The 23330-nt window shown below is 42.2% G+C and overlaps 2 protein-coding genes across 4 annotated transcripts; both read left to right on the top strand.

Annotated features, from left to right (window-relative positions):
* Positions 1-1490: 1490 nt before the first annotated feature.
* On the top strand, positions 1491-8737 carry LOC116783606 (glutathione S-transferase-like). Of its 2 annotated transcripts, XM_032681245.1 has the most exons (7): positions 1492-1622; positions 2656-2768; positions 4319-4370; positions 6108-6240; positions 7121-7262; positions 7895-8026; positions 8347-8737. In XM_032681245.1, exons 2-7 carry the CDS (start codon positions 2682-2684, stop codon positions 8464-8466), a joined length of 666 nt encoding a protein of 221 aa, XP_032537136.1. In that variant the 5' UTR covers positions 1492-1622; positions 2656-2681; the 3' UTR covers positions 8467-8737. The 2 variants fall into 2 exon arrangements, with proteins under 2 accessions (XP_032537137.1, XP_032537136.1); XM_032681246.1 differs by lacking the exon at positions 7895-8026 and having other exon boundaries at positions 1491-1622.
* Positions 8738-10231: 1494 nt separating this feature from the next.
* On the top strand, positions 10232-22467 carry LOC116783605 (glutathione S-transferase). 2 transcript variants are annotated; one of them, XM_032681243.1, is made up of 9 exons: positions 10269-10354; positions 10704-10784; positions 11456-11553; positions 13241-13347; positions 14775-14826; positions 16579-16711; positions 17813-17954; positions 21262-21393; positions 22134-22467. In XM_032681243.1, the coding sequence occupies exons 4-9, from the start codon at positions 13261-13263 to the stop codon at positions 22254-22256; spliced, it is 669 nt and encodes a 222-aa protein (XP_032537134.1). In that variant the 5' UTR covers positions 10269-10354; positions 10704-10784; positions 11456-11553; positions 13241-13260; the 3' UTR covers positions 22257-22467. The 2 variants fall into 2 exon arrangements, with proteins under 2 accessions (XP_032537135.1, XP_032537134.1); XM_032681244.1 differs by lacking the exon at positions 11456-11553 and having other exon boundaries at positions 10232-10354.
* Positions 22468-23330: the final 863 nt, after the last annotated feature.

Below are 23330 nucleotides of genomic sequence, written 5' to 3' on the forward strand. Positions count from 1 at the left end.
AAGCTGTTATTCCTCAAGCAAGCAAATAAAACCTTCCTATGCAGAGTTCTGTTTCATTATAAGATACAAACAAATTATTTTGAGTTGGATGTTAACGGAAAACAAAAGGTGTGCAGCTTGTGCTTCCATAGCAATGCCAGGAATGGGGTTCTGCTGCACAGAGCAGAGAGGCCTGGGGCTCTCTCTGGCTCCCCTGTAGGGCTGGCCATGGTGCCAGAGCACAGGCTGCAGAGCCGGGCTCTGTGGAGCAGCAGCTGGAAGCCAGCAGGTGCCATGGAACATGCACAGTGGCATGGACACCTCTGCATAGGTGACTCAGCCACACTGCAGGCTTTTGGAGGCTGGAGAGAAGAATCTCCCCAAATGTAAGAAGGGGACAGAGGACCATAAGAAAGAAAGGAGCCCAAACAAGAAGGCAGAGGCTACAGGATATGCTGTCAGTGAGGAGTGCCCTTCTGGGAAGCCTGGCTCTCCTTCTGTGCCATATGGGCTACAGAGGGTTCCATTCAGGGACCAGGCATCTCCTGAAAGACAATCCATTGCAGTGGTGACTGTTTGGATGCCTTATCCTCCTGTGGTTCTAGCTCTAAATAAATTGTTAAGCTTATTTTTATATCAAGCCATGGACTTCATTGGTCTCTCAGGTACCAGTGGTGGAGACTGATGGGGTGAAGATCATTTTCAGCTACAAAGCAGCCAAGTACATGAACAGGAAGGATCCGAAGAAGAGAGACACCAATCTGTAAAAAACTTGGAGTTTTTTATTTGACACACTATAATTCATACAACCTGCATGTGTAACACAGGAAAAATATCCCAGCTTGCAATTACACTCAGGGCAATTCAGCAGAATTTTATAGAGATGTTGACCTTGACTGCAGGTAATGGCTACAACAGCATTAACCAGCTAGATAGGCAGGATGGTTCACGGGAGTTTATGCTGCGTTGACTTTTTGAAATCAATACAATTGTCACAGAAAAGCATCAGGAGTGCAGAGGGCAGTTTGCCTTCTCGTGCTGTACTTCGTTCACTGCCTCCTACAGTTGTCTTTGGTGAGCATTTTCAGCAAGTCAAATTCTGGGAAACATTTTGGAGAGAAAAAGAATAAAAAACCCTCCTATGTGCAGGAATGAAATTCAGTGGAAATGTCCTGAAAGAATATCCCCATCACTAAGCACGGGATAGAAGCTTATGAAAGCTTCAAGCAGAATTAGTTGATGTGACTTATGTAAAGTGGCAAACCATAAAGTGTTAAAATGAAAGTCTGACTGGGACAACAGTATTCTTTTAAACTTTGTGAGCTTTTTGGCCATCACAATTAATTTTAACTAACAGGTTGCCAAGCAGTGAAAAGAGGAAGCATACCATTTTGTGCTGGAACAGGTGTTCCCATTCATCATGACCTCTCATCTATCTTACATTTGTACATAGTCAGCATGAGTCAGGAATTTTGTAGGTGAGAAGTAACTAAACAGACCTAATTGGTTTTATTTCCTTAAGAGAGAGGAGTTTCCCATTCCCAGAGAACCATTTGCAATTCTCTTTGTGGGAGGGACTACAGACCTATATAATCTCCAGGCAGTGCTACTGAGAGCTTAGAGTGAGTTATAGTGTGCACAAGGTAAGTTTTTTGGGTTTTGGGCAAGCATAGAGAATTATTGTATTTGAAACAAAGTCAGTGACTGGGTTTTACAGATTGTTTGTACTTTCTTTACTAAGGTGAAGGTTATATGCATGAAACGTTAAAATATTAGTCAGCTGCTTCCTAGGTGTACAGAATTAAGAAAAAGAAATGTAGATCTCAGAAATATGGAGTATTTCCTTATATCTCCTTCTTCCTGTTGTAGAGAAGCTGATATGTTATTTAAAAGGAGAACTTGGTGGGGTTTTAGCCATTTCCCCTTTGCTGCTGCTAATGCTTTAACTGTGTTAATAACTGTGAGAGTGGTGTAAACCAGGGGCTGTCTGCATGTTTGCCGCTGCTGTGCTCACGTGGTTCTGAATGGGGTGGATGGTGATCTGCCTAGAAACTGTTGCTGCTTTATGTTCCAGCACAGTTGGAATTGTACCAAACAGGCATTGCCCTTTGGCTCTGTCTGTGGTAAAGGCAGATCTGACGTTACCAGAGACAAAATTAATTTCTATGTCTTTGGAGGCTTGTCTAAAGAAATTACCGGAGCAGGGAGTGTTGTAAAAGAGATTGAATGCTTACAAGAGGGAAAAATATTCCTTCCTGCCTCTTTATAATGGAGCACAATGGCTGCTGGTGAAAGCACAGCAATTGCTGAGTTAATATTGTGTATATCTGATTAAACAGTAAACTGTATGCTGAGATAATGCCAAAATAAACAGAAAGCACAGTCTGCTTTTTGCTCAGAGCAGAACACTTTGGATGCAAATGGTTTTGGTTTGCTTGTTCTCTGAAGTGGGCCAATGGCTCTTGGTACAGAGTTCTGCTTGACTAACCTGCATGGATAAAAGACATTTTTAAGGCAGTCTCTCAATGTACTCTAACCTCTACCTCCTTTAGTAAGTCCGAAGTTTTGAACCATAAATCATTGGTTTCAAACAGGACACCTTGGGAGCCAATGAGAGACTCAAAACCAGCATTCTGAATCTTTACTTTGCAAAACATATTTTTTTATTCCAAATAGGAAGAAACTATCAGGCACGTGGAAACATGTCTGGGAAACCCAAGCTGCACTACTTCAATGGACGAGGCCGAATGGAACCAATACGGTGGCTGCTGGCAGTCGCCGGGGTTGAGGTTTGTCTCTGTTTTCTTATACGAAGAACATGTGACAAATATGTACTTCTAACATTCCCTATGAAAAATGTGTCCTCCATCAACCTGCACCTCAGGAAGTCCCCCATCATCCCCACATCACCATTGGCCAATCAGAGCTCAAATCAGTCCAACAGTTTAATTACCTTGGTAGCCTCATCTCCTCAGATGGTAAGATTGACGGAGAGATAGACAACAGGTTAGCTAAGACATATAATGCTTTTGGAAAACTCCACAAAAGAGTATGGCGTAATAAACACTTGAAGAAAAGCAGCAAGATCAGTGTTTACAAAGCCATAGTGTTGTCTACTCTCTTATATGGTTCCGAATCATGGGTCATCTACCGCCACCACCTGCGTCTCCTAGAACGCTTCCATCAACGCTGCCTCCGTACAATCCTTAACATCCGCTGGTCAGATTATGTGACCAATACATCTGTTCTAGAGCAAGCAGCTGTCACTAGTATTGAGCCCATGTTACTGAGAACGCAGCTGCGATGGGCAGGGCACGTCTCAAGGATGAAGGACCACCGCCTCCCTAAGATCCTGCTCTATGGTGAACTTACCACTGGCTGCCGCATGAGAGGAGCCCCGAAGAAAAGATACAAGGACTCCCTGAAACAACATCTCAGCCTTGGCCATATTGATCACCATAACTGGTCTACTCTGGCCTCAAATCAGGAGGCCTGGAGACACACCATCTATAACGCAGCTGTCTCCTTCGAGAACACACGCAGGATCACTGTCGAGGAAAAAAGGCAACGCAGAAAGAACCGTGTCTTGCAGATTACACCATCTAGGGAGTCTTTCTGCTGCGCCTTTTGCAATCGGATATGTCTGTCATGTATTGGCCTCCTAAGCCACCAGCGTGCCTGTAGCAAATGTGGATAGTGCCTTCCCAAATCTTCGTTTGCGAAGCCTAGCCATGATGATGATGAAAAATGTGACTGACTGACCTGCAGCTTCAAGGTCTGCACTTAGTGCATGGCTGACCAAGCCAACACCGACCATGTGCTTACCCTAAGCAGGGGCAAGTTCCAGTCTCACTTCCACGCGTCTCGTGCCAGGCCTACTGGTAGCACCACAAATGCCTATCCCCTGTAGCTAGTGAAAGAAAAAATTAAAACCACAGCAGCAGAACCTGGCTTCTTACCTTCTGATCCCAGGGGTCGAGCACTTCCAGTTCTGAAGACCTTCAGTTAAATTGCAGTGTTCAAAATAGCAAAAGACTAATTTTGTTACTACAACATAGCTTACCCCAGAAGGTACTTTCTATTGTAAATCAAAGTTTTCTTTTTTGCCACTAAGACTTTCTGATATTGAAGCAGAGAGGAGTGTGGGGATCGGTGAGTTTTTGTGAGCTGTGAGGTTTTTGTCATGGTGATGGCCAATGCGCCAGAAAGCTTTGAAATATTATTTATTTTTTAAAAAATAAAATGCCCAAAACACAGCTTGTTGTGCCTTCATTGTCTAAATGAAGAAGCAGCTAAAACATGGAACAACAACTGAAGTTTTCTTCTCTATTTCTTGCAGTTTGAAGAATGTTTTCTGGAAAAAAAGGATGATCTGACAAAGCTACAGAAGGGTAAGATACCTTCACTATTCAATAATAACACTAACAATGATAATGATAACAACAATAGCAAAAATAATAATAAAAATAATTTGTCTGAGAACACCTAAGAAGTCTTAGTCTCTTAAAAAGAAAATCTAGACTTGATTGTGCTTGAGGTATCACAGACACACACTGCAGTGTTAGGTGGCCTCATCCACCCAGTTGCTTCAGTCTTCACTGAATCGCAGAAGGACTGAGGTCAGAAGGCACCTCTTGAGATCAACTATGCCACCTCCCCTTTTCAAGCATCACCACCTACAAGCCATTTGCCCAGTCCATGTCCAGCTGAGTTCTAAGTATCTCCAAGGATGGAGGCTCTCTGGGCAACCTGTGCCAATGCACAGTAACTTCCCACAGTGAAAGAGCCTTTCTGTAAGTTCAGATGACTGACTCTCCTTTGATTCAGTTTGTGTCCATTGCTTGCTGTCCTATCACAATACAGGTTTTTGTCATCACATCATCTTCAAATTCATTAGCATTTTAGGTTGCCTACGATGATGTTGTTTTATAATCCATATGAAAACAGAGTTCCAGATCTCTGAGTTTAACCTGTAGCTCTGATGCATTCCTGCTTCCCAAGGCAACTACTCATCTCCTAGCTTCAACTTTCATCTCTGTGAACATGATACTCAGATTTCCTCCAAATCATATTACTTGTCTGGGCTCTTCCCTTGGCTTTTGAAAAAAGCCTGAGCTAGGGTTGGCATGTACAGTCCTGATCTCTTTTAGGAATAATGACTTGACCCCCCTGCCACCTGCTGCCTTTCAAAAAGTATTTTGAGACACAAGCATAAGTGTAAATACGCCCTGAATAGCAGAGAGTTTCTCTGCATGATTGCCTTACAGTGGATGCAAAGACAGACATAGCTGATCAGTTATCTGTTTATTCCATAAAGCAAAAATTCTCCCTCGCTCCTGTGATCTGGTGATCTCTTTCTGGAGGTTATTTTTTCTTCTTCTTTGCAAGGTCAAGGCTTCTGCAGACTCACATCAAGTGATACTTGGGTCTTGCAGGAATCTCATGGAACTCCCTTGTGATTCCCCACCTCATGAGTGTACAGATGAGATACCATTGTGCAAAGTCAGCATAGAAGTCACAAAGATATTGTATGCTTTTATATTTGCATTATATGCTGAAAAGTCCTTAAATTGCCCAGATTTTCATAATACTTACCAACGCATGACAGAAACTGCTGGATCACCTCCTTCAGTCCTTCTCAGCTGTATTAATCTCCACAAAAATCATTTGAGTTAGGGCCATGCCGCACATGTCTTTTTCAGTGCATGAAGACTAAAAGTTCTGCATTTGGGTGCTTGCTCAAATCTGAAGAATCTTCAAGAGGTTGATTGCTGTAATATTAAGTTAATAACATGTCGCTAAGAAATGGTTGTTTCATGGTAAGCATTTTCCCTACCTTCTTGTAGGAATGAGGAAGATTGCCACCAAAAGAGTTGTCAAGCATGGGAACGGGCTTGCCAGGGAAGTGGTTGAGTCACCGTGTGTAAATGTGGCACCTGGGGACATGGTTTAGTTGTGGAGCTTGGCAGTGTTAGGTTTACAGTTGGACTCGATCTTAAGGGTCTTTTCCAGCCTAAATGATTCAGTGATTCCAATTAAAAGATAATATGTGTGCTTACTTGGCCTGACACCCCCCCCCATGGTTCTGATTCAGAGACTGTCTCCTTGTCTTATCTCCTTTTCCCTAGATGGATCCCTGCTCTTTCAGCAAGTGCCAATGGTGGAGATTGATGGCATGAAGATGGTGCAGACCAGAGCCATTGCCAATTACATAGCAACAAAGTACAACCTCTACGGGAAGGACCTGAAGGAGAGAGCCCTGTACTGTAACACTGCCATGTTTTCTTGTTAGACCGCAGTTCACGCTACATCTCTGTGTAACCCAAGAATATCCCAGCTCACAGCTAAATTCAGGCTGATAGAGCAGTGCTTCTTGCAGCACGTGTTGACTACGACTGCAGGTGATGTCTAGGGCAGTGATATCCAGCTAGATTAGATGGGCAGCATGGTGCAAGGCTGCTCATGAATCATCCATCCAAGGTCAATAGAGTTATCAGATGAAAGCAGTCAGGAGTGCAGACTGTCTTACTCTTGCTCCTCTTCAATTTTTTCTGCAGAATGTCACAGCAGGCATTTTCACCACATCAGACTCAGGGACATGTGTTTGATGGGAACAAAAAACCTCCTCCTTCTAATAGCCAGGAATTAGAGTAGAATTAGCATTAGTAACTGGTTATTTAACAACAGGACTCTTAGGGCACATGGTTTGACCGGAGGTATTTTTAAATGCTTCTAATTAATAAGTACTGGTAAACCAATGTCAAGATATTTGTTAGGAATTGTACAGACCCACTGTTTAACTTACTAGGTCTGACTGGATTTTTACACAAGTTTGGATGACGCAGCTGCTAAGTTTGTTCTCAGGTTCAGAAAAAACATAGTACAGAGAAGTATCACCCCTAGTGAGAAGCGGAAGGGGGACAGTGTTTAGGTTTGGTTTAGGCACTTTGCATTTGTCTTTCACCCAAGTGTCTCCCCTATCCCTTGATGCAACTGCATTCTGGAGGGAACTACTCCAAGGTATAGATGTGAGATAGAAAAGGTGGAGATTTCCCAGCACCTCAGCAGGGTTATGCCAGTAGCTACTGTGGCATTCAGACCTACTGTGTTTGACTTGACCAACTGGATCTATTCCTTTCAGAATCGACATGTATGTGGAAGGAATGTTTGATCTGAATGAGTTATTCATGTACTATGAAATCCAACCAGCAGATAAGAAGGAGCAACATTTTGCTAATATGATGGACAAAGCCACAAACAGATACTTCCCAGTCTTTGAGAAGGTATGTGGCAAAGATGCTGTAGCTTAATCGATACTGTTCCCCTGAAACTCCATCCTGAATCTACACCAACAATTTTTATTGAGGAAAACACTTAGAGATACTGCTCTGGTTTTGATGGGGCTGGGATGAGGATGGAGACAGGACACTAAAGAGGGGATAGAAGACACTATGAATCTGGGAGACGTGCAAAGCTGCAAAAACCCAGGACACGCTGAGCTTTACAAAGGTCCATGTTGCAGTCTGTATGTTGTTTCAGACAAAAGAAACTATAGCATCAGCTTTTATGTCAAGTTTCCTCCTGAAGCGCAGATGCCCCTCTACCATACAATCTATGTAAAAGCATTACAGCTCCTTCTGTATCTCATGAAGCTTAGCATTCAATGCAGCAACATCGCCTACTTAAGCTACAGAAGTGAAGACAAGAGGAGTACAGCTGAGCTGACAGAAAGAAACACAGTAAAGAAGGGACTGATTAATCATGCCTAGGAAGATCAGACCATTTGTTTGTACTACAGGTGTTTGTACTGCATTTCCTTCTTTCAAGGACAACTCTGTGCAATGTATGACCTTACTTTGAAGATATCATATTAAGTAACAGAGAGAAAAGAAATCATCTGGTTCTCTGTTTTTAGGTTTTGAAAGACCATGGACAAGACTTTCTTGTTGGCAACCAGTTAAGCAGGGCAGATGTGCAGCTACTTGAAATCATTTTAATGGCAGAGGAGTTCAAGCCTGGTATACTTGCCAAATTTCCTCTCTTGCAGGTAAATGAATGGACAGTTTTAATGGACAATGCATTGGAAAGGACCACTGATTTTAGACTGGCTGAGAAACAGGGGAGAGTGGGAGGGTGAGAAGTGACATACAAAATAACCAAATATGCTAAGTACTTTTAGCTGGCCTCAAATACTGATGGTTATTGCCAGCTTCTGTCTTTGCAGCCAGAAAAGCATAATAGAGGGAACTATGTAGTTTCTTCTGCAGCATCAATGCATAATGTTACTTTTAGAGCATGGATAACATCAAAATGTCTGACAGTTACAATGCTTCTTAAACACAGTGCTGTTTTGGTTTTGTTTTGTAGAGTTTTAAAGCAAGAATAAGCAATGTCCCTGCAATAAAGAAATTCCTGCAGCCTGGCAGCCAGAGGAAAGCACCAACACCAAACGAAGATATACCCAAAGTGATAGCAATTTTCCACTGAGTAGCAGCCTAAACCCACAGAAATTCTCATTTCATTGTGTTTGCTGATAGTGGCAAAGGGAAATGAATGGAAACAGTGAAAAGGTTTTTGATCTCTCTTTCCTTAGCTACAGCACTTGTTTGAGCCTACTGTCAACACTTCCAAGGGAAATCTATACAAGCATACCAGAAAATGGAATAGTTCACTGATTAGGGAGTATATTGGACAACACAAGATATCTTAAATGACTAAAGAGAATACCTGAAATAAAGTCTTACTATTGACACTCAAACCCAGGTTGTTAATTGACTTCTTGATGCTACTTATATACCTAAGGGCTCTCTGGTTCTGGCATTCCTAAGAATTGCTGGAAAGTGATGAGAGTTTAGCCCAAACAGTAGGTGATGTACCTGTTTGGGGAAATGCCAGGAAAAGCATGCAGGTTCTGGTTAGATGGGGATGGCTGGTTAAGATTCAGCTTTCCTCTGAGCTTAACTTGTACTTAAGTTGTTCATTATAATCACATAAATCAAGTTCTGCTACTGAGAGGTTAGCAAGACAGTAGAACACATAACTATGTGTCTTGGTATCAGGAAGCTGTCCCTGCCCATGGCAGGAGCACTGAAACTAGATGTTCTTTAAAGTGCCTTCCAACCCAAACCATACTATGGTTCCATGATATTGTTTAAACACCAAATAAACCCAGGAAGTAAAGGAAAGAGCAAGTGCCCTAGGAACAAGTAATGCTCTAGTGCTGGCAGTTTTAAGCTGGGCAAACTCAGGGCACTACACCTCCTGCTAACACCAACAGTTTCTTCACAAGCAATGTCATGCATCTGGAACCAGTCTTTATCATCCAAAAGGGAAAAAGCCCAGTGTTTTTCTGAAGCAAAGCATGTATGAAACGAGTTGTTGCATGAGTGATTTCCCTCTCTACTCCCTGAGACATGGATTATTTATTTCAGAGCTCTGCAAACCTGGGTGCTCGCTGGTATTCCACAAAGCAAGTACACCCACTATCAAAACTTTTTACTCTTTATACATTTTTGCAAACAAAGGTATTAATATTCCTTGGCTACAGGTGACACGGTTCTCTTATTATTCTATCTTCTACTTGTTAATGATTCCCTCTCTTCTCTTGCTAATTAGTCCAGATGTCCAGTCTTTCTCTTCTTTTGGGTCGGTGGGTTTCTTGGCTCAGCGGACCCTGAGTTGATGGTCGCGATCTCCCCCTGCCACAATGACCTTTTACCCAGTTGGAGCTGATTCATCACAGTTGCTGAGTTGTCTATATTAGTTTCTTCCTTATCTTGGGAGTTCTCGCCAAATGTCCTTGTGGCCCAGAAATTCTGCATTCTTCGTGTCCACTAGCAGTGGAACATCCTTCTTTCCAAGCTTTGTTAACACCCCCCCCCGCCAGGTCTGAGATCATTGAAACCTGTTGAGCCCTAAACCTTAATAAGGCAATTCTACCGATAATAATTTTTCTTTCACTTAGAGCTCGCTTCTTAGCTGCCATCTGTTTCACGCATTAAATCTCCTTTCTTCTTGGTTAGGCTTGAAAGTGTACAAAGATCAAACATCAGAGAACATCCTTTCTTAGGAAAATTTTTTACATATTCCACATTTTGCAAGAGAAACAGCAGCTCCACAAGACTCCAGGGACAAGGCCGAGATGGCTTTTCCGTCAGCCCTGGTTGTAGGGCTTGGGGATGCATTTTGACAGCGGGAAAGCGCATCAGCTGCGGCCGCCACGTCCGCAAATTGCGGGGCGGGCAGTGGGCACAGCTCGGGCGCGGAGGCGGCCGAGGGGACGAGCGGCCGCCTCCTCCCGGGGGCTGGGCCGGCAGTGTCGCGGCGCTGGCCGGTCGGGGAGGGCGGTTTGGCGGCGGAGCGGCCCGAGCGCACGGTACTGAGGCGGCGGGCGGGGGGACCCAGCGGGGCTGCGGGGCTGGCGGGGGGTGTGAATGTTGCCGGGATTAGGGGCCCTGCCGGGAGGGCAAAGGGAAGGTGCGCGACCGACGGGTTGGCACTCGAGAAACGGGCTTGAGTGTAGGCCGTGCTGCTCCGCGGGTTTGTCCAGGGGTTATTTCACAGCATCTCTCCTGCAGCATGGAGCTCCGACAGGCGGGTGAGTGTGCATAGAGGGTGTTCGTGTTCGCGCCTGAGTAGGTTCAGCGGGTATTCTAAAGAGGAACTGCTCATTGGAGTCCAGGTTTCGCAATATCTGGGGGTAATTTGCCTTTCATCTCCTCCAGACACTCCTCCTGGCTGGGGCGGTGGAAGGAACGCATTTTGAATCCAGGCTTGGCCTGAATCCCAGTGGAAACCACACGCCGGTGAGCACTTAGTTTTAAGATGGTCCGGAGGCCGAGCCGGGCTCGATGCAGCATTGTGTGTAAGGTCGTTCTGCTGGAACAGCCCTGTGCGGGCTGAGTTTGAGGAACATTGCTGCAGAGAACTACTTTGGGGTCCATATCCAATTAGGGGGAAAATTTAAGATTTTGCAGCAGATTATGAACTTACTGTTAAATTCACTTAACTTGTTTCTCACTGGAAGGCCAGTGCCTGAATTGATATGGACAAAATAGCATGATTTTTTTTTAATACAGTGATCACAGCAGTAGCAGTACCTGCCTGGCTGAGGTCCAAGGGAGGTCTAATTCTAAACATCAGGAAAATTTGTGATTAATTTTCAGGTCCATTATTGCTATTCAAGAAATGTAATTTACCAATTTTGATACTCTTTCATGACTTACTATTTTACAAAGGAATATTCACTACAGAGCCATAACTAGGTCACCAATATGCCTTGCAACCCTAGGTATGTGTTCAGCCTAACCCCCAAATTCAGACCTTAGACAGTGCATTTCCAAGAAGATAAAAGGTTTTTCTTACTCGAACAAAAAGACTCAACCCTTGGCCAATCTCCAAAAGAAACTGTGATGAAGAGATATGGGTGATGTTGATACCTGAAATTTTTTTCACTGACACTTGTTTTGCTCTTCAGCTTTCCCAGCTGTGTTGAGCAGAGCACTGGGCTGAAAGTGGCAAGCAGGGCTCTGGCTGGGCTGAATTTTATCAGCTCCACCTCTGCTCTGGGGAGAGGTCAGGGAAATTTGCTCTTTCTGCTAATGCTAGCCTGTCCTTATAGTCTGTTTCCCAGGCTTGATCCCACATGCTGGAGGTTAGAATGCTTGTCCAGTCTGTGAAGGTCCAAGTGCAGTTCTTAAGTATTTTTGAAATATGAAAGACTGAGAGCTCTCTTACTTGGTATAGCATAATTCACACACGTACAGGAACTAGAAAGGGAGCATAAGTCGTGGTCTTCTGTGGGTAGGGCTGGTAAGGGAGCTGTGGCAAGTCACTTCTCTGAATACTTTATTGCTGTTCAGATGTCAGGAATCTAGCTAGACATCCAGCAGTTCTAGACTAGATGCCAAATCCAGTCAAGCCATAATCAAGTCCTTATTATCAATCGTATATTTTTGTATTAGGAGAACTTTGTTACAAGAGACTGAGGTGTCTGGGGATATAGACATTGCCAGGGCTAGGTGGGAACTGAGCATTGGTTTTGAAGACCTGTAGTTTGGACAGGGGCACTACATTTCTCCTGTGAGTCCAGTCCCTGTTTGCTATAGGGCCTGAAGATACCACTCAACACAAAGGACTTCAGTGGACAGGGCTGGGGATGTGGTCTCCTCTCTTGCTGTTGTGCTGTTTGTTTGTGCCTCTTTATTGATGCCTTCGGGATCATGGCCAAAAATTCCACTTTGTGGCTCAGTTATGTATTGTGAAGTCTATGCAAAAATAAATAAGCCTGCCTGTAAATAGATAAAACCTTGGTTTAACAATGAAGCATTCTCTTAGTCTGTGACCCTCTCTTCTTACAAAATCTGCCTCATTCATCTGGGACCCATTAGTGATAAGAATACAGTGATAGCATTGTTTCCAGCACCGGGCAAGCTCACATCAGCTGCTGATGTCATACTATGGCATGTGACTGCACATGTTGGGGAAATTTGAAAGGACAAAGTGTTTTATCCCATTGCCATCATCTGGTGGACTGACTTCAGCCCCCTGCTGCTGGGGGCATTGCCCAGGCCTTATCTGCCCAGCAGAGGTCCCAGTCCCATTTGTTTGGTTTTGATTTTCAAGTTTAGTTTTCAGGGCAAATGGGATATAAATCCCTGTTACAGTTTAACTGTAATAGAACTAGTTAAATAGAGAAGTGAGCAGGCCTGGTGAAATACATTGCTTTTGAAAGCTCATATTTGTAAAGACACAGAAACATGGGGCTCTGAATTGTCCTGTGAGAGAGGTGAAACCTGATGTTGCTGCGTTGGTGTTCTTTGGAAGCAATTCATTTGACATACATTTTCAAGTTTGATATGAGTGCTGTCACAAAACCCAACACCTACTAAAGTTATTGCATCACTGCAAGGTCAAAAATGTGTTTATTCAGGAATATCCTACAGTTCTGCTTTCATTCTAAAACTCTAATGAGCTGTAAAAACTACATTATTATTTTTGAAGATATGTATATGGTTTAGTAGATGCTTGTTATAGTCTGTCATGATGTGATTTTGAATTGCTGCATATTCTGGTAGTGTGTACTTTTTCTTTTAGTCCATTAATCCACAGAAAACATAGTTGCATCAAGCCCAAGTATCTAGGCCTTGGTTGTTCTTCTACTTTCACATTCATTCAGCTGTTTTAAGTAACCTGGAGTGGAACATTTTAAATGCTAATTTAAAACATTTTTCCTGTAAAATCTTCATCTTGAATTTATTAGGAAACAAGAACTCTGAAATCATGGCAGGGAAACCCAAGCTGCACTACACCAAGGGAAGGGGGAAGATGGAGTCAATCCGATGGCTGTTAGCAGCAGCTGGGGTTGAGGTTTGTTCCATTTTTTTTATAAAGTGATCAGATTAATCTGTGATTAAAATAGGTATTCTCTGGAAATGTTTCCTAATTGCATCTGTGCTTAGGGATATGCACAACATTGCATATTGTGATGCAGAATGCTTAGATTCAGTGATACACTCTCATGTTGTACTTCATGTATGCCTTGAGCAATAGTTGTGCAGTAAAAGGATTTTAACATACAAAGAGAATTAATAAGTGTCATTTTTGGAACATACTTTAAGATGAGATCTTAAATTGTTGCTACAGACAAAACTGTGTATCTCTGACTTTTTCTCAATGCTCATAAATTCCCTGTGTCTCATGATTCTTCTCCGCTGAAAGACCATGCATGCCACATGAAAACTTTAGAACGTTATCTCGAAACAAAGTGCTTTTCATTCTTTGTGTCAGGATCTGAGTAGAATAAATCAGCAGATCTGCTCTAAAGACGGCAGTAGGGGATTTATCTAGATTAACATCAGGTAAAGACCATCCTAAGGCATCTTAATTTCTACATTAAGTTTTTGTTTGAGTATGGTTCTTTGAAACTATTTATATTCCATTAGAAATAAAAAGCTTTTTTAACTCACTTGTCAGTTTTGCTGACAGAGAAGCTGCACAGCATGAGTGCTGAGAAGACAAAGATCTTGTCCTCATTGAAATGTCCTCACTTACAAAAAAAAGCCAGCAAGGGAAAGAGGGAGATAAATGCTGTGTAACAGAGGCATGCATAACTTCCAGAAAAATTCTCAATATTTCATGTGGCATTGGCTGCTTTTAAGTGAATGATTTGGTAGCTGTTAACAGTTCATGCAGACAAGTAGACTGGTCTTTATGTTGGGGAAGCTTTATTTGGAGCATAATGCAGTGTACAATACCGTGCTGTTGGGGACACTATAGTCCTTCATTATTTGCTGGAGCAGAGATGAAGAATAGGAGTAGGGGATCTCTTGAGGAAACTTTCCTGTCTGACTGTCCAGGAGCCACCCCAGCAGTCCTTAAAATAATTTAATCATGGTGCAACAACAGAATAACAACTTGAGCTGATGCCTTCAAAGAGGGACCCAAATGAAGGAAACCCATGGCTTTTATACTCTCACAGTCTAAGAGTTCAAAAGCCTGGGGTCACCTGCTCTTGCTGTGTCTCAGCTGCCTGGTGCCACAGGTCCCTGCCCCTTTTGTTACACAAAGGGTTGGCAGTTCATGGTCTCTTGCCTCCACTTCCACCACCCAGAGCTCACCCTGCAGCTCATACTGCAGCTGCTCACCCATCTACCTGCATTGAATGTATTCCTCAACAGGGTCAACACAATGAAAGAAGTATAGAGAATAATGTGGAGAGGTGGAGTTTGATGTTCCTTCCACTTCTCTATTGCCTTTGGAGTGACACAGTGTTGTTTTCTATTGATGTTTTTCAGTTTGAGGAACAATTCATAGAAACAAAAGAAGACCTAGAAAAATTACGCAGTGGTGAGTCTGTAAACTGTACCCTAAACATAAATTCACACCTACATAATAAAAGGACAACAGGTGATATTTCTGTAAAACCTTCATAGAATCAGCCAGGTTGGAAAAGACCTCTGAGATCATGAAGTCCAACCCTTGATCCAACACTGCTGTGGTTACTAGACCATGGCACTAAGTGCCACATCCAGTTTCATCTTAAAAACCTCCAGGGATGGTGGATCCATCACCTCCCTGGGCAGCCCCTTCCAATGCCTGATTACTCTCTCTGTAAAGAATTTCTTCCTAATATCTAACCTAAACCTCCCCTGGCACAGCTTAAGACCATGCCCTCTTGTCTTACTGATAGTTGCCTGGGAAAAGAGACCAACCCCCACCTGGCTACAACCTCCTTTCAGGGAGTTGTAGAGAGTGATGAGGTCTCCCCTGAGCCTCCTCTTCTCCAGACTGAACAGCACCAGCTCCCTCAGCCTCTCCTCATAGGACTTGTGCTCAAATCCCTTCACCAGCCTTGTTGCTCTTCTCTGGGCCTGCTCCTTCTTGAACGGAGGGGCCCAGAACTGGACACAGCATTCCAGGTGTGGCCTCACCAGCACTGAGTACAGGGGAAGAATCACTTCCCTGGACCTGCTGGCCACACTGTTCCTGATACAGGCCAGGATGCCATTGGCCTTCTTGGCCACCTGGGCACACTGCTGGCTCATGTTCAGCTTCCTGTCAATCCAAACTCCCAGGTCCCTTTCTGCCTGGCTGCTTTCCAGGCACTTTGTCACCAGCCTGTAGCGCTGCAGGGGGTTGTTGTGGCCAAAGTGGAGGACCCAGCACTTGGCCTTGTTGAACCTCATCCTGTTGGAATTAGCCCAACTCTCCAGTCTGTCCAGGTCCCTCTGCAGAGCCCTCCTGCCTTCCAGCTGATCAACACTCCCCCGCAACTTAGTGTCATCTGCAGATTTGCTAATGGTGGACTCGATCCCCTCATCTAAATCATCAGTAAAGAATTAAACAGAACTGGGCCCAACACTGATTCCCCCCCCCCCGAAAAAAACTGAGTGTAAATCCAGAGGGTAAGCTTCTATAGACTAACACTAGTCCTCAAAGCACTCCTAAAGTTTAGCAGAGATTAAATTTTTGCAGTGAAAGAATTTTTGCATCACGGTTGCTAAGGAGGAAGGACGAGCATTAGTATCCCTAATCATAGAATCATAGCACCTCCGGAGTTGGAAGGGATCCACAAGGATCACTGAGTCCAACCAGGATGGCAGTGTTAGGTATTTGTTACAGGAGGTAGAGGTAAGCCTGAATTAGCTCCCATGCTGGAAGCACAAGTATTTGCAGGAAAAACAGTGGTATATTTACTAGCTCTTGTGGTGGTGAGAGTGTGGTGTTTCAGGTTATGCAAGGCTACTTTGAGACAGAGAGGTCTTTGAGGAACAGTCCCATCACATGCAATTTATAGTCATGGCGCTACAAAAATAAATCTGGCTTCTGTGATGCCTCCAAATAGCAGAAGCTGAGAGGGAAATAAGTAACTGTAAAATTTTTCAGAGACTATTAAGACAATAAAGAATTCTTTACAGGCATATAATACCGAGTATCAATACTGCTTCAGTATGATGTGACCTGTAAAGAAGACCTGCTTCCTTATGGATGCATTCATCCCTCAGATTTAAGAATGTCTTGGTCTGTTACCAGGTCTCTTCCTTAGTTTCAGTGTAGTGCTTCAGCAGTCTGAGTGGTTTGCTTCTTTTTCTTCCCTAGATGGAGTTCTGCTGTTTCAGCAAGTGCCCATGGTGGAGATCGATGGGATGAGGATGGTGCAGACCAGAGCCATCCTCAGCTACATAGCAGCAAAGTACAACCTCTATGGAAAAGACTTGAAGGAGAGAGCCTGGTAGGGTAGCCGTGCATACTGTGCTCACTAACACTCTTCCACAATTTTTAATATTTACCAAAAAAAAATGTTGCTGTGAAATATCTGCATGTCACGTGCATATACATCTGCCAGGGCTTTGGCTCCTCAGACCCATGGACTGGGTGATTGGACTTTGTGATTGATAAATTATTAACTGTCAGCATTCTGAGAAAATTAGGGCTACCTTCAGACTCATTTGATTTCACAGATGAGAACTGCATTAAGTTCCTGGGGGAGAGTAATACAATAATAAAGGCTAAGTATGCCTTTTTTTGTCTTTAAATGGGAAAACAGAAGGAAAAAATTACAGCTGCCTGTAAAAACTGAAGTGTTGTTAAGTGTTCTAATTTCCTTTCTTCAACATGTAAAGAATCTTTCACAGCTGGTTTAAAAAAAGATATGTGGCTATAGATATAATGCTACCAAAAGTTAAACTAATATTTCCCCATATTACTTTACTATGTAAGCCTTACTCTGTAAGCTTTTGTAAGAATGGCTGCTTTCCATTCTCATACTTAAAGGGTTAATACAAAAGAAAAAAAATCCTTATTTGCTTTTTCTTAAATAATGAAATAAACCTACCAATGTAGGTTTAAAAGTAAAAGTTTAGTTAAGTCCTTAACCTAACAGACTGTCACTTACTATAGAGGCTTTTATTTTGCAACTCCAGAGATTGTGGGGATTATTACAGACTGGCAATTGGTAGCCAGCATCCTTTCATGATTAGACCTCAAAATTATTTTTCTTTCCTAGCGTGGTTTGCATATGTGGTGTTTTCTCCCACAGCATAACCTAATACATTGTCAATGGAAAACAGCATGAACTCCACTTTAAATACATTAGTTGCAGCCTTTTTATTTATACATTGCTTATTGCAGACACTGTGAGCCTGCTTATAAAATGTGTGTTTTGAAAAAAACTGAAAGGGTTTTTTTCAAAGTGGAAGAACAAGAAAATAAACCAGTGTCTTATGTTACATTCACTAATTTTACTCAGTGATCGCTTCAGCATTGTATTTCAGGAAAATAACCAAAATGGAATGTTTGAATTATAAATATGAAACAAAAATATTTGTTTCAGGATTGATATGTACGTGGAAGGAACTACAGACCTGATGGGAATGATCATGTATCTCCCTTTTCAACCAGCTGATACAAAAGAAAAGAATCTTGCCTTAATCATTGAACGAGCTACAACCAGGTACTTTCCTGTTTATGAAAAGGTAAGTGATAAATCACCAGTAGTTTACAAAGATGTAAAGTGGTTCCCCCTTCCAGCCCACTTCCCTCTCCTCACACATATACTTTTCAGAAGGCAAGTGACAGTACAACTCTGCAAATGTATGATGGAGCCAGTATTCAGCAATGTGAAAAGAGAGCCACAAAATAATTTTTTTCTGGTTTCAGCACTGAGTCTCTTTGCTGTCTTCTTTAAGACTCCTCAAAGAACAGATCCTTCTTTTTAAAGCTAGCATAGTGGATGATGGCTTCTTAGCATTTTGCATAAATGTGCCATTTAAATACTTGTGCCAGCCTTCAGAACTTATTGCCTGAAAGTGTATTAGGTTATCATAGAATCCTTAAAGTTGGAAAAGACCTTTAAGATCATCAAGTCCAGCCATCAACCCAGCACCACCACCACGTTCACCATTAAACCATGTCCTCAGGTGCCATATTCACATGTTTCTTGATCACTTCCAGGGATGGTGAGTCTACCACTTCCCTAGCAGTCTGTTCCAGGGATTTACAACCCTTTGCATTAAAAAAAAATTACCTAAGATCTAATATAAACCTCCCATGGCGCAACTCGACTCCATTTTCTCTTGTCCTGTTACTTGTTACCTGGAAAAATAGGCCGACCCCACCTCACTACAACCTCCTTTCAGGGAGTTGTAGAGTGATGTCTCGTCTCAGTCTCCTTTTTATTCTTGTTGTTCAAAGTTAAATATAATTGTCCTTTACAGTTAAGGATTTAATTCTATGACCTTTCTTAAATCCATTGCCTAAATGTATTGTACTGAGAGACTATGACTGTCTTTCTCTGAATTGCTCTTTGGGCATCCTTAAGTGGGCACAAAAAGGCTCTGCAAACAGGATGTATCTAGCTTAAAAAGCATAAAGCAATTATTTACTGGCTAGCATGCGCTAAAGAGTTAGTCTCTAATGAGCTGTGAGGGAAGGCATTGGTATGCTTGTCACCCCCATAGAGCACATGAAGAGTCTTGGCTAGGGAAGAGTTGGTCAGGAGGGGATGGGTTGTTCTTTGCTTCTCCCTGGAACATTGCCATTTTCTACCAGCTTGCTGTTTGTTCTGTTGTTTCATTTCTCCTGTAAGGATATTTTAATTTTTTTGTGTGTTACCATTTTTCTGTTTGATCCTCATCTCATGACTCTACTTCTGTTTGTAGCTTTACCTTTTGTGCGTTGTATGGTTGTACTGTACAGACTTTCTCACAGCACTTTTTCAGAGCATAGTGGTCTCCTTGGAAGTCTGTACAAAGCTGTGTTGTTTCTGAGCTGAGTTGGGTTTCCAGCTTGAATTCTTGGTTACCAGGCAGCTGAAGTCCATTCGGAAAAATACAGGACTTCATGCAATTTCATGTCCCTCTTTATCAGAGCCTTAAATTACAGAGGTGAAGCCCACAGAGGCTGCCCTGTAAAATAATGATGTAAATGACATAATCCAGCACTTCTGTAATCATCATCATCATCATCATCATGGCCAGGCTTCGCTAAAGAAGATTTGGGAAGGGCTCTACCCACGTTTGTTGCAAGTGTGTTGGTGGCTAAAAAGGCCAATATGAGATAGATATGACCAGTTGCAAAAGGCACAGCAGAAAGACTCCTTAGATGGTGTATTCTGCAAGGCACGATTCTTTCTGCATTGTCTTTTCTCCTCAAGGATGATCCTGCGTGCTTTCTGAAAAGCATCAGCAGCGTTATAGATGGTGTGTCTCCAGACCTCCCGATTAGAGGCCAGAGTAGACCAGTTATGGTGATCAATATGGCCAAGGCTGAGATGTTGTTTCAGGGAGTCCTTGTATCTTCTCTTTGGGGCTCCTCTCTTGCGGCAGCCGGTGGCAAGTTCACCATAAAGCAAGATCTTAGGGAGGCGGTGGTCCTTCATCCTTGAGACGTGCCCTGCCCAACGCAGCTGTGTTCTCAGCAACATGGCCCCAATACTCTGTAATCAGAGTTAATATATATCCACTGCCATACCAAGGGAGGGCTGTGCTGAGATTGATTGCACACATTATTCTTTCAAAGATTTGAAGTCTGATAAGTATTCAAGTTATTAAGAAAGGAAATGTACACACCACCATTCTCTAAACCTGTGCTTAGGTTGCATAAACTACTGCTGTGATATGTTTTAGCGTGTATGCTCCCTGGAGGGGAGTCTTTAAAATAATCCATGTTCTCTTACGGTAAAGACACAGCTAAAACTCTTCTGTGATTTTAACCTAGTTAGAATGGTTAATAATTTTCTTTTTCTACCAGTTATTTAAATGTCCATTGATTCAGCTTACCAGGGTTTGCAGTCTGACGGAAAACATCCCTAGCTGTAAGTGCTCACTTAAGCACTCAGCACCCAGATAGAGCAGCAAAAGGCAATATAAAGCCCTGCAGGCAATCTGGTTCTGATGCTCTGTTTGGGAGTTTCCATACAGTTTTGATAAAAAAGCTGTGGTGGACTTTGTTGGAACAGTGTAGGAAATAACTACATGAAGGTATCAGCTTTGCCTCTGCCAGGAATTACTGCCTCTGTTGTAAAATTGGCAGATGGGACTGGAGAAGGACTTGGCTTCCAAAGTCAGACTGAGGTGTTAGTTTTACTGCACATTTGTTACTTGTTTAAGTGTAGCATTAGCGTAGCTTAGGCACAGACACATCCCTCCCTTGGTTCTGCTATGAGGGTGATAGTCTTTAGGAAAAAGGTAGGCTGCAGAGCTGGTAACTGCTCTGAAACTGTTCTGCAACATTCACCAAAACTTGTCTACTACAGTTGTTTGTAGCTTTGGCAGGCTGTGATTCTTCCATCAGCAGTTTGCCACAAAAGAATCCTTCTTACAGGATGAAGGGTGGAAAGGCTGTGTTCCTTCATTCTGAATGTATTTCAAACTATAATCAGCAATCTCAAATTTTGCTGAAACATCTGCTGAAAATCCATTTGACCGTTTTCTTAAAAAATTCTAGGCGTACTTACACATAAACTGTCCTGACTACTTTCAATTACTTCAGTCCTGTTTCTTTTGCCTGATTAAGTCTTCATTGGGGTACTGGACTTGATATACAGCTACTTGGTGCAGTAGGTTAGAATGAGAGATAGGACCACACATGCTGCTGAAACATGAGTTCTGATTTAATTTTTTATATAAAGAATATCTATCACTTTCTAACTTCATAGGTTCTTGAATGGCTTTTCCCTGCTGTGTGTTTTTGTAGATATCTGCCTGTAATGAAATATCAAGATAAAATTGTTACATCCTATATGACTTTTTGAATTTTTCTTTATTTGTTCATATTTTATAGGCCTTAAAAGATCATGGACAGGATTATCTTGTTGGCAACAAATTAAGCTGGGCAGACATCCATCTGCTGGAAGCCATTTTAATGTCAGAAGAATGTAAGCCTGATATACTGTCTGCATTTCCTCTGCTACAGGTTAGTAATCATCTGATCTCAATATGGAACGTAACATAGAAATATCACTGACCAGTCTTAAAAGTTATTTGATATTTACATCTTTTGAGCCATTGTACTGATGGTTCTCTGGTCTATTTCTGTTGACTACAAAAACCTGAACTCACTTGCACTGCCTTGCCTCCAGAGCTGCTGGGGCCTTACCTTTCTCCAGCTTTACTTTTCCCAGTTGTTCTCAGCTGGCAGGAATTCGCTTACTGATGCTACTAGTTTGGTCCTTTAACTGCTACTTTCATGTCTTCAAACACAGCAGTGAGCATCAGGAAGGGAAGTCTGCAGCCTGGTGTATGTACAGTTCCTGTCCTTTTCTTTTTGCTAGCAAAATTGTATTTTGAAGAAATCATATAAAAAGAGCAGTTAAGTTTCTTATGTCATGACTTCTGTGGTACTTTGCACTGAAATATTCCTGTCTTTACCTCTTCCGCTCCCCCTGCAAATATATCTGCTGGGGGTTTTTTGCTTTTTATTTTTTTCTTCCACTTTTTACTAGATGAATCTTAACTCTTTAATTTCTCCTATCCCCATCTGGGAAATAAAGGTAAACTTTATAGCATCAGCATCACAGATCAGAAAAGGTTACTACCTTTCTCTGTTTAGTAGTGTATTTGACAAAGAAAAATCTAAGTCACCTGATTATTAAGCTATAAAGGATGGAGTTATAATTTCATTACACTCATTGGCTTTACTGCTGCTTCTTACAGGCTTTTAAAGGAAGAATCAGCAACATTCCAACAATCAAAAAATTCTTGCAGCCTGGCAGCCAGAGGAAGCCACCAACAGATGAGAAGTTTGTTGCTGTTGTGAGGAAAATATTCAATATATAATCTGCTGAAGATAGCACAACTATAGTATGTTACCAGAGCTGTGCCTTGTAAGTGTAAATTGCATACATGTGCTCTGTAACTTGCATCACGTAGTCAGTGTTGAAAAAGAATACACTTTTAAATTAGAGTAAAAGACTAATTTGGACCTGTTGAGTGCAGAAAATGGTATTTCATTAAGCAGTTACATGAAATAAAATACACTGATACTTTGTGTGTGTTCAATTATGGTACATGCTTGGTAGGATAAAATGTTTCAACTGTAGCTTCCAGAGTACTGTAGAAAGCTACCCTACCCCCATCTTCCTCTTTATAAATTCCAGGAGAGAGGAGACACTCCATAAAAATGGAGAAGTCATTTAGATTCAGGCCTCAAATCTTTCGGGTTGGGTCTCTAGGTGTTCTCCTAGACCAAAGTTTACTGTCCCTTGCTGTATTTCACTGCTGTCTCTGTACTTTCAGAACTGCAGTTTAAAAATTAAATAAATAAAAACATTTAAAAGAAAATAAAATTAAAACTCATGATCCTTGTAAGTTACTGGGCAAAAGTAGGAAATTTTTTAATCCCCACATGAATCTCTTAGAAGCTATTTTTTTCACTGAAAGATCAAAGTACTTGTGCTTAATTGGCCTGCTGTGGTTTTCATCCATTGAAAGTACCTATTCCCTTGCTCTTCTTTTTGCTCTTGACTGGATGGGCAGTGAGGCAAATGCCCCTTGAACATTTTTTTGGTAAGGTTTTACCTTCTCCAGTTACTTCCCAAGTAGTTATAAAGAGAACTGCACTGACTGCTTACCTTTTCAGTGAAAGAGTTAGCTTTACCTCAACAGTGCTTAAAGCGCTCACTACTATTTCAGATTCTTTACCCTGATTTCACAGGAACCACCACTGTTCCCTTTAAGAACAGTGCCATAAACTATCCTTCTTTGCAGTTAGTTCTTTTTCTCAGTAGGACTCAAACTGATTAGGCAACAGTGGAAATACAGAATTGCTGCCCAGCAAAGTTAACTCCTTTTCTGACTTGTGCCTAAGAAAAACCACATCTCAGAGATACAAACGACAAGCATCCCACTCAC

The sequence above is a fragment of the Chiroxiphia lanceolata genome, chromosome 3 (genome assembly GCF_009829145.1).
Source record: "Chiroxiphia lanceolata isolate bChiLan1 chromosome 3, bChiLan1.pri, whole genome shotgun sequence".
NCBI lineage: Eukaryota > Metazoa > Chordata > Aves > Passeriformes > Pipridae > Chiroxiphia > Chiroxiphia lanceolata.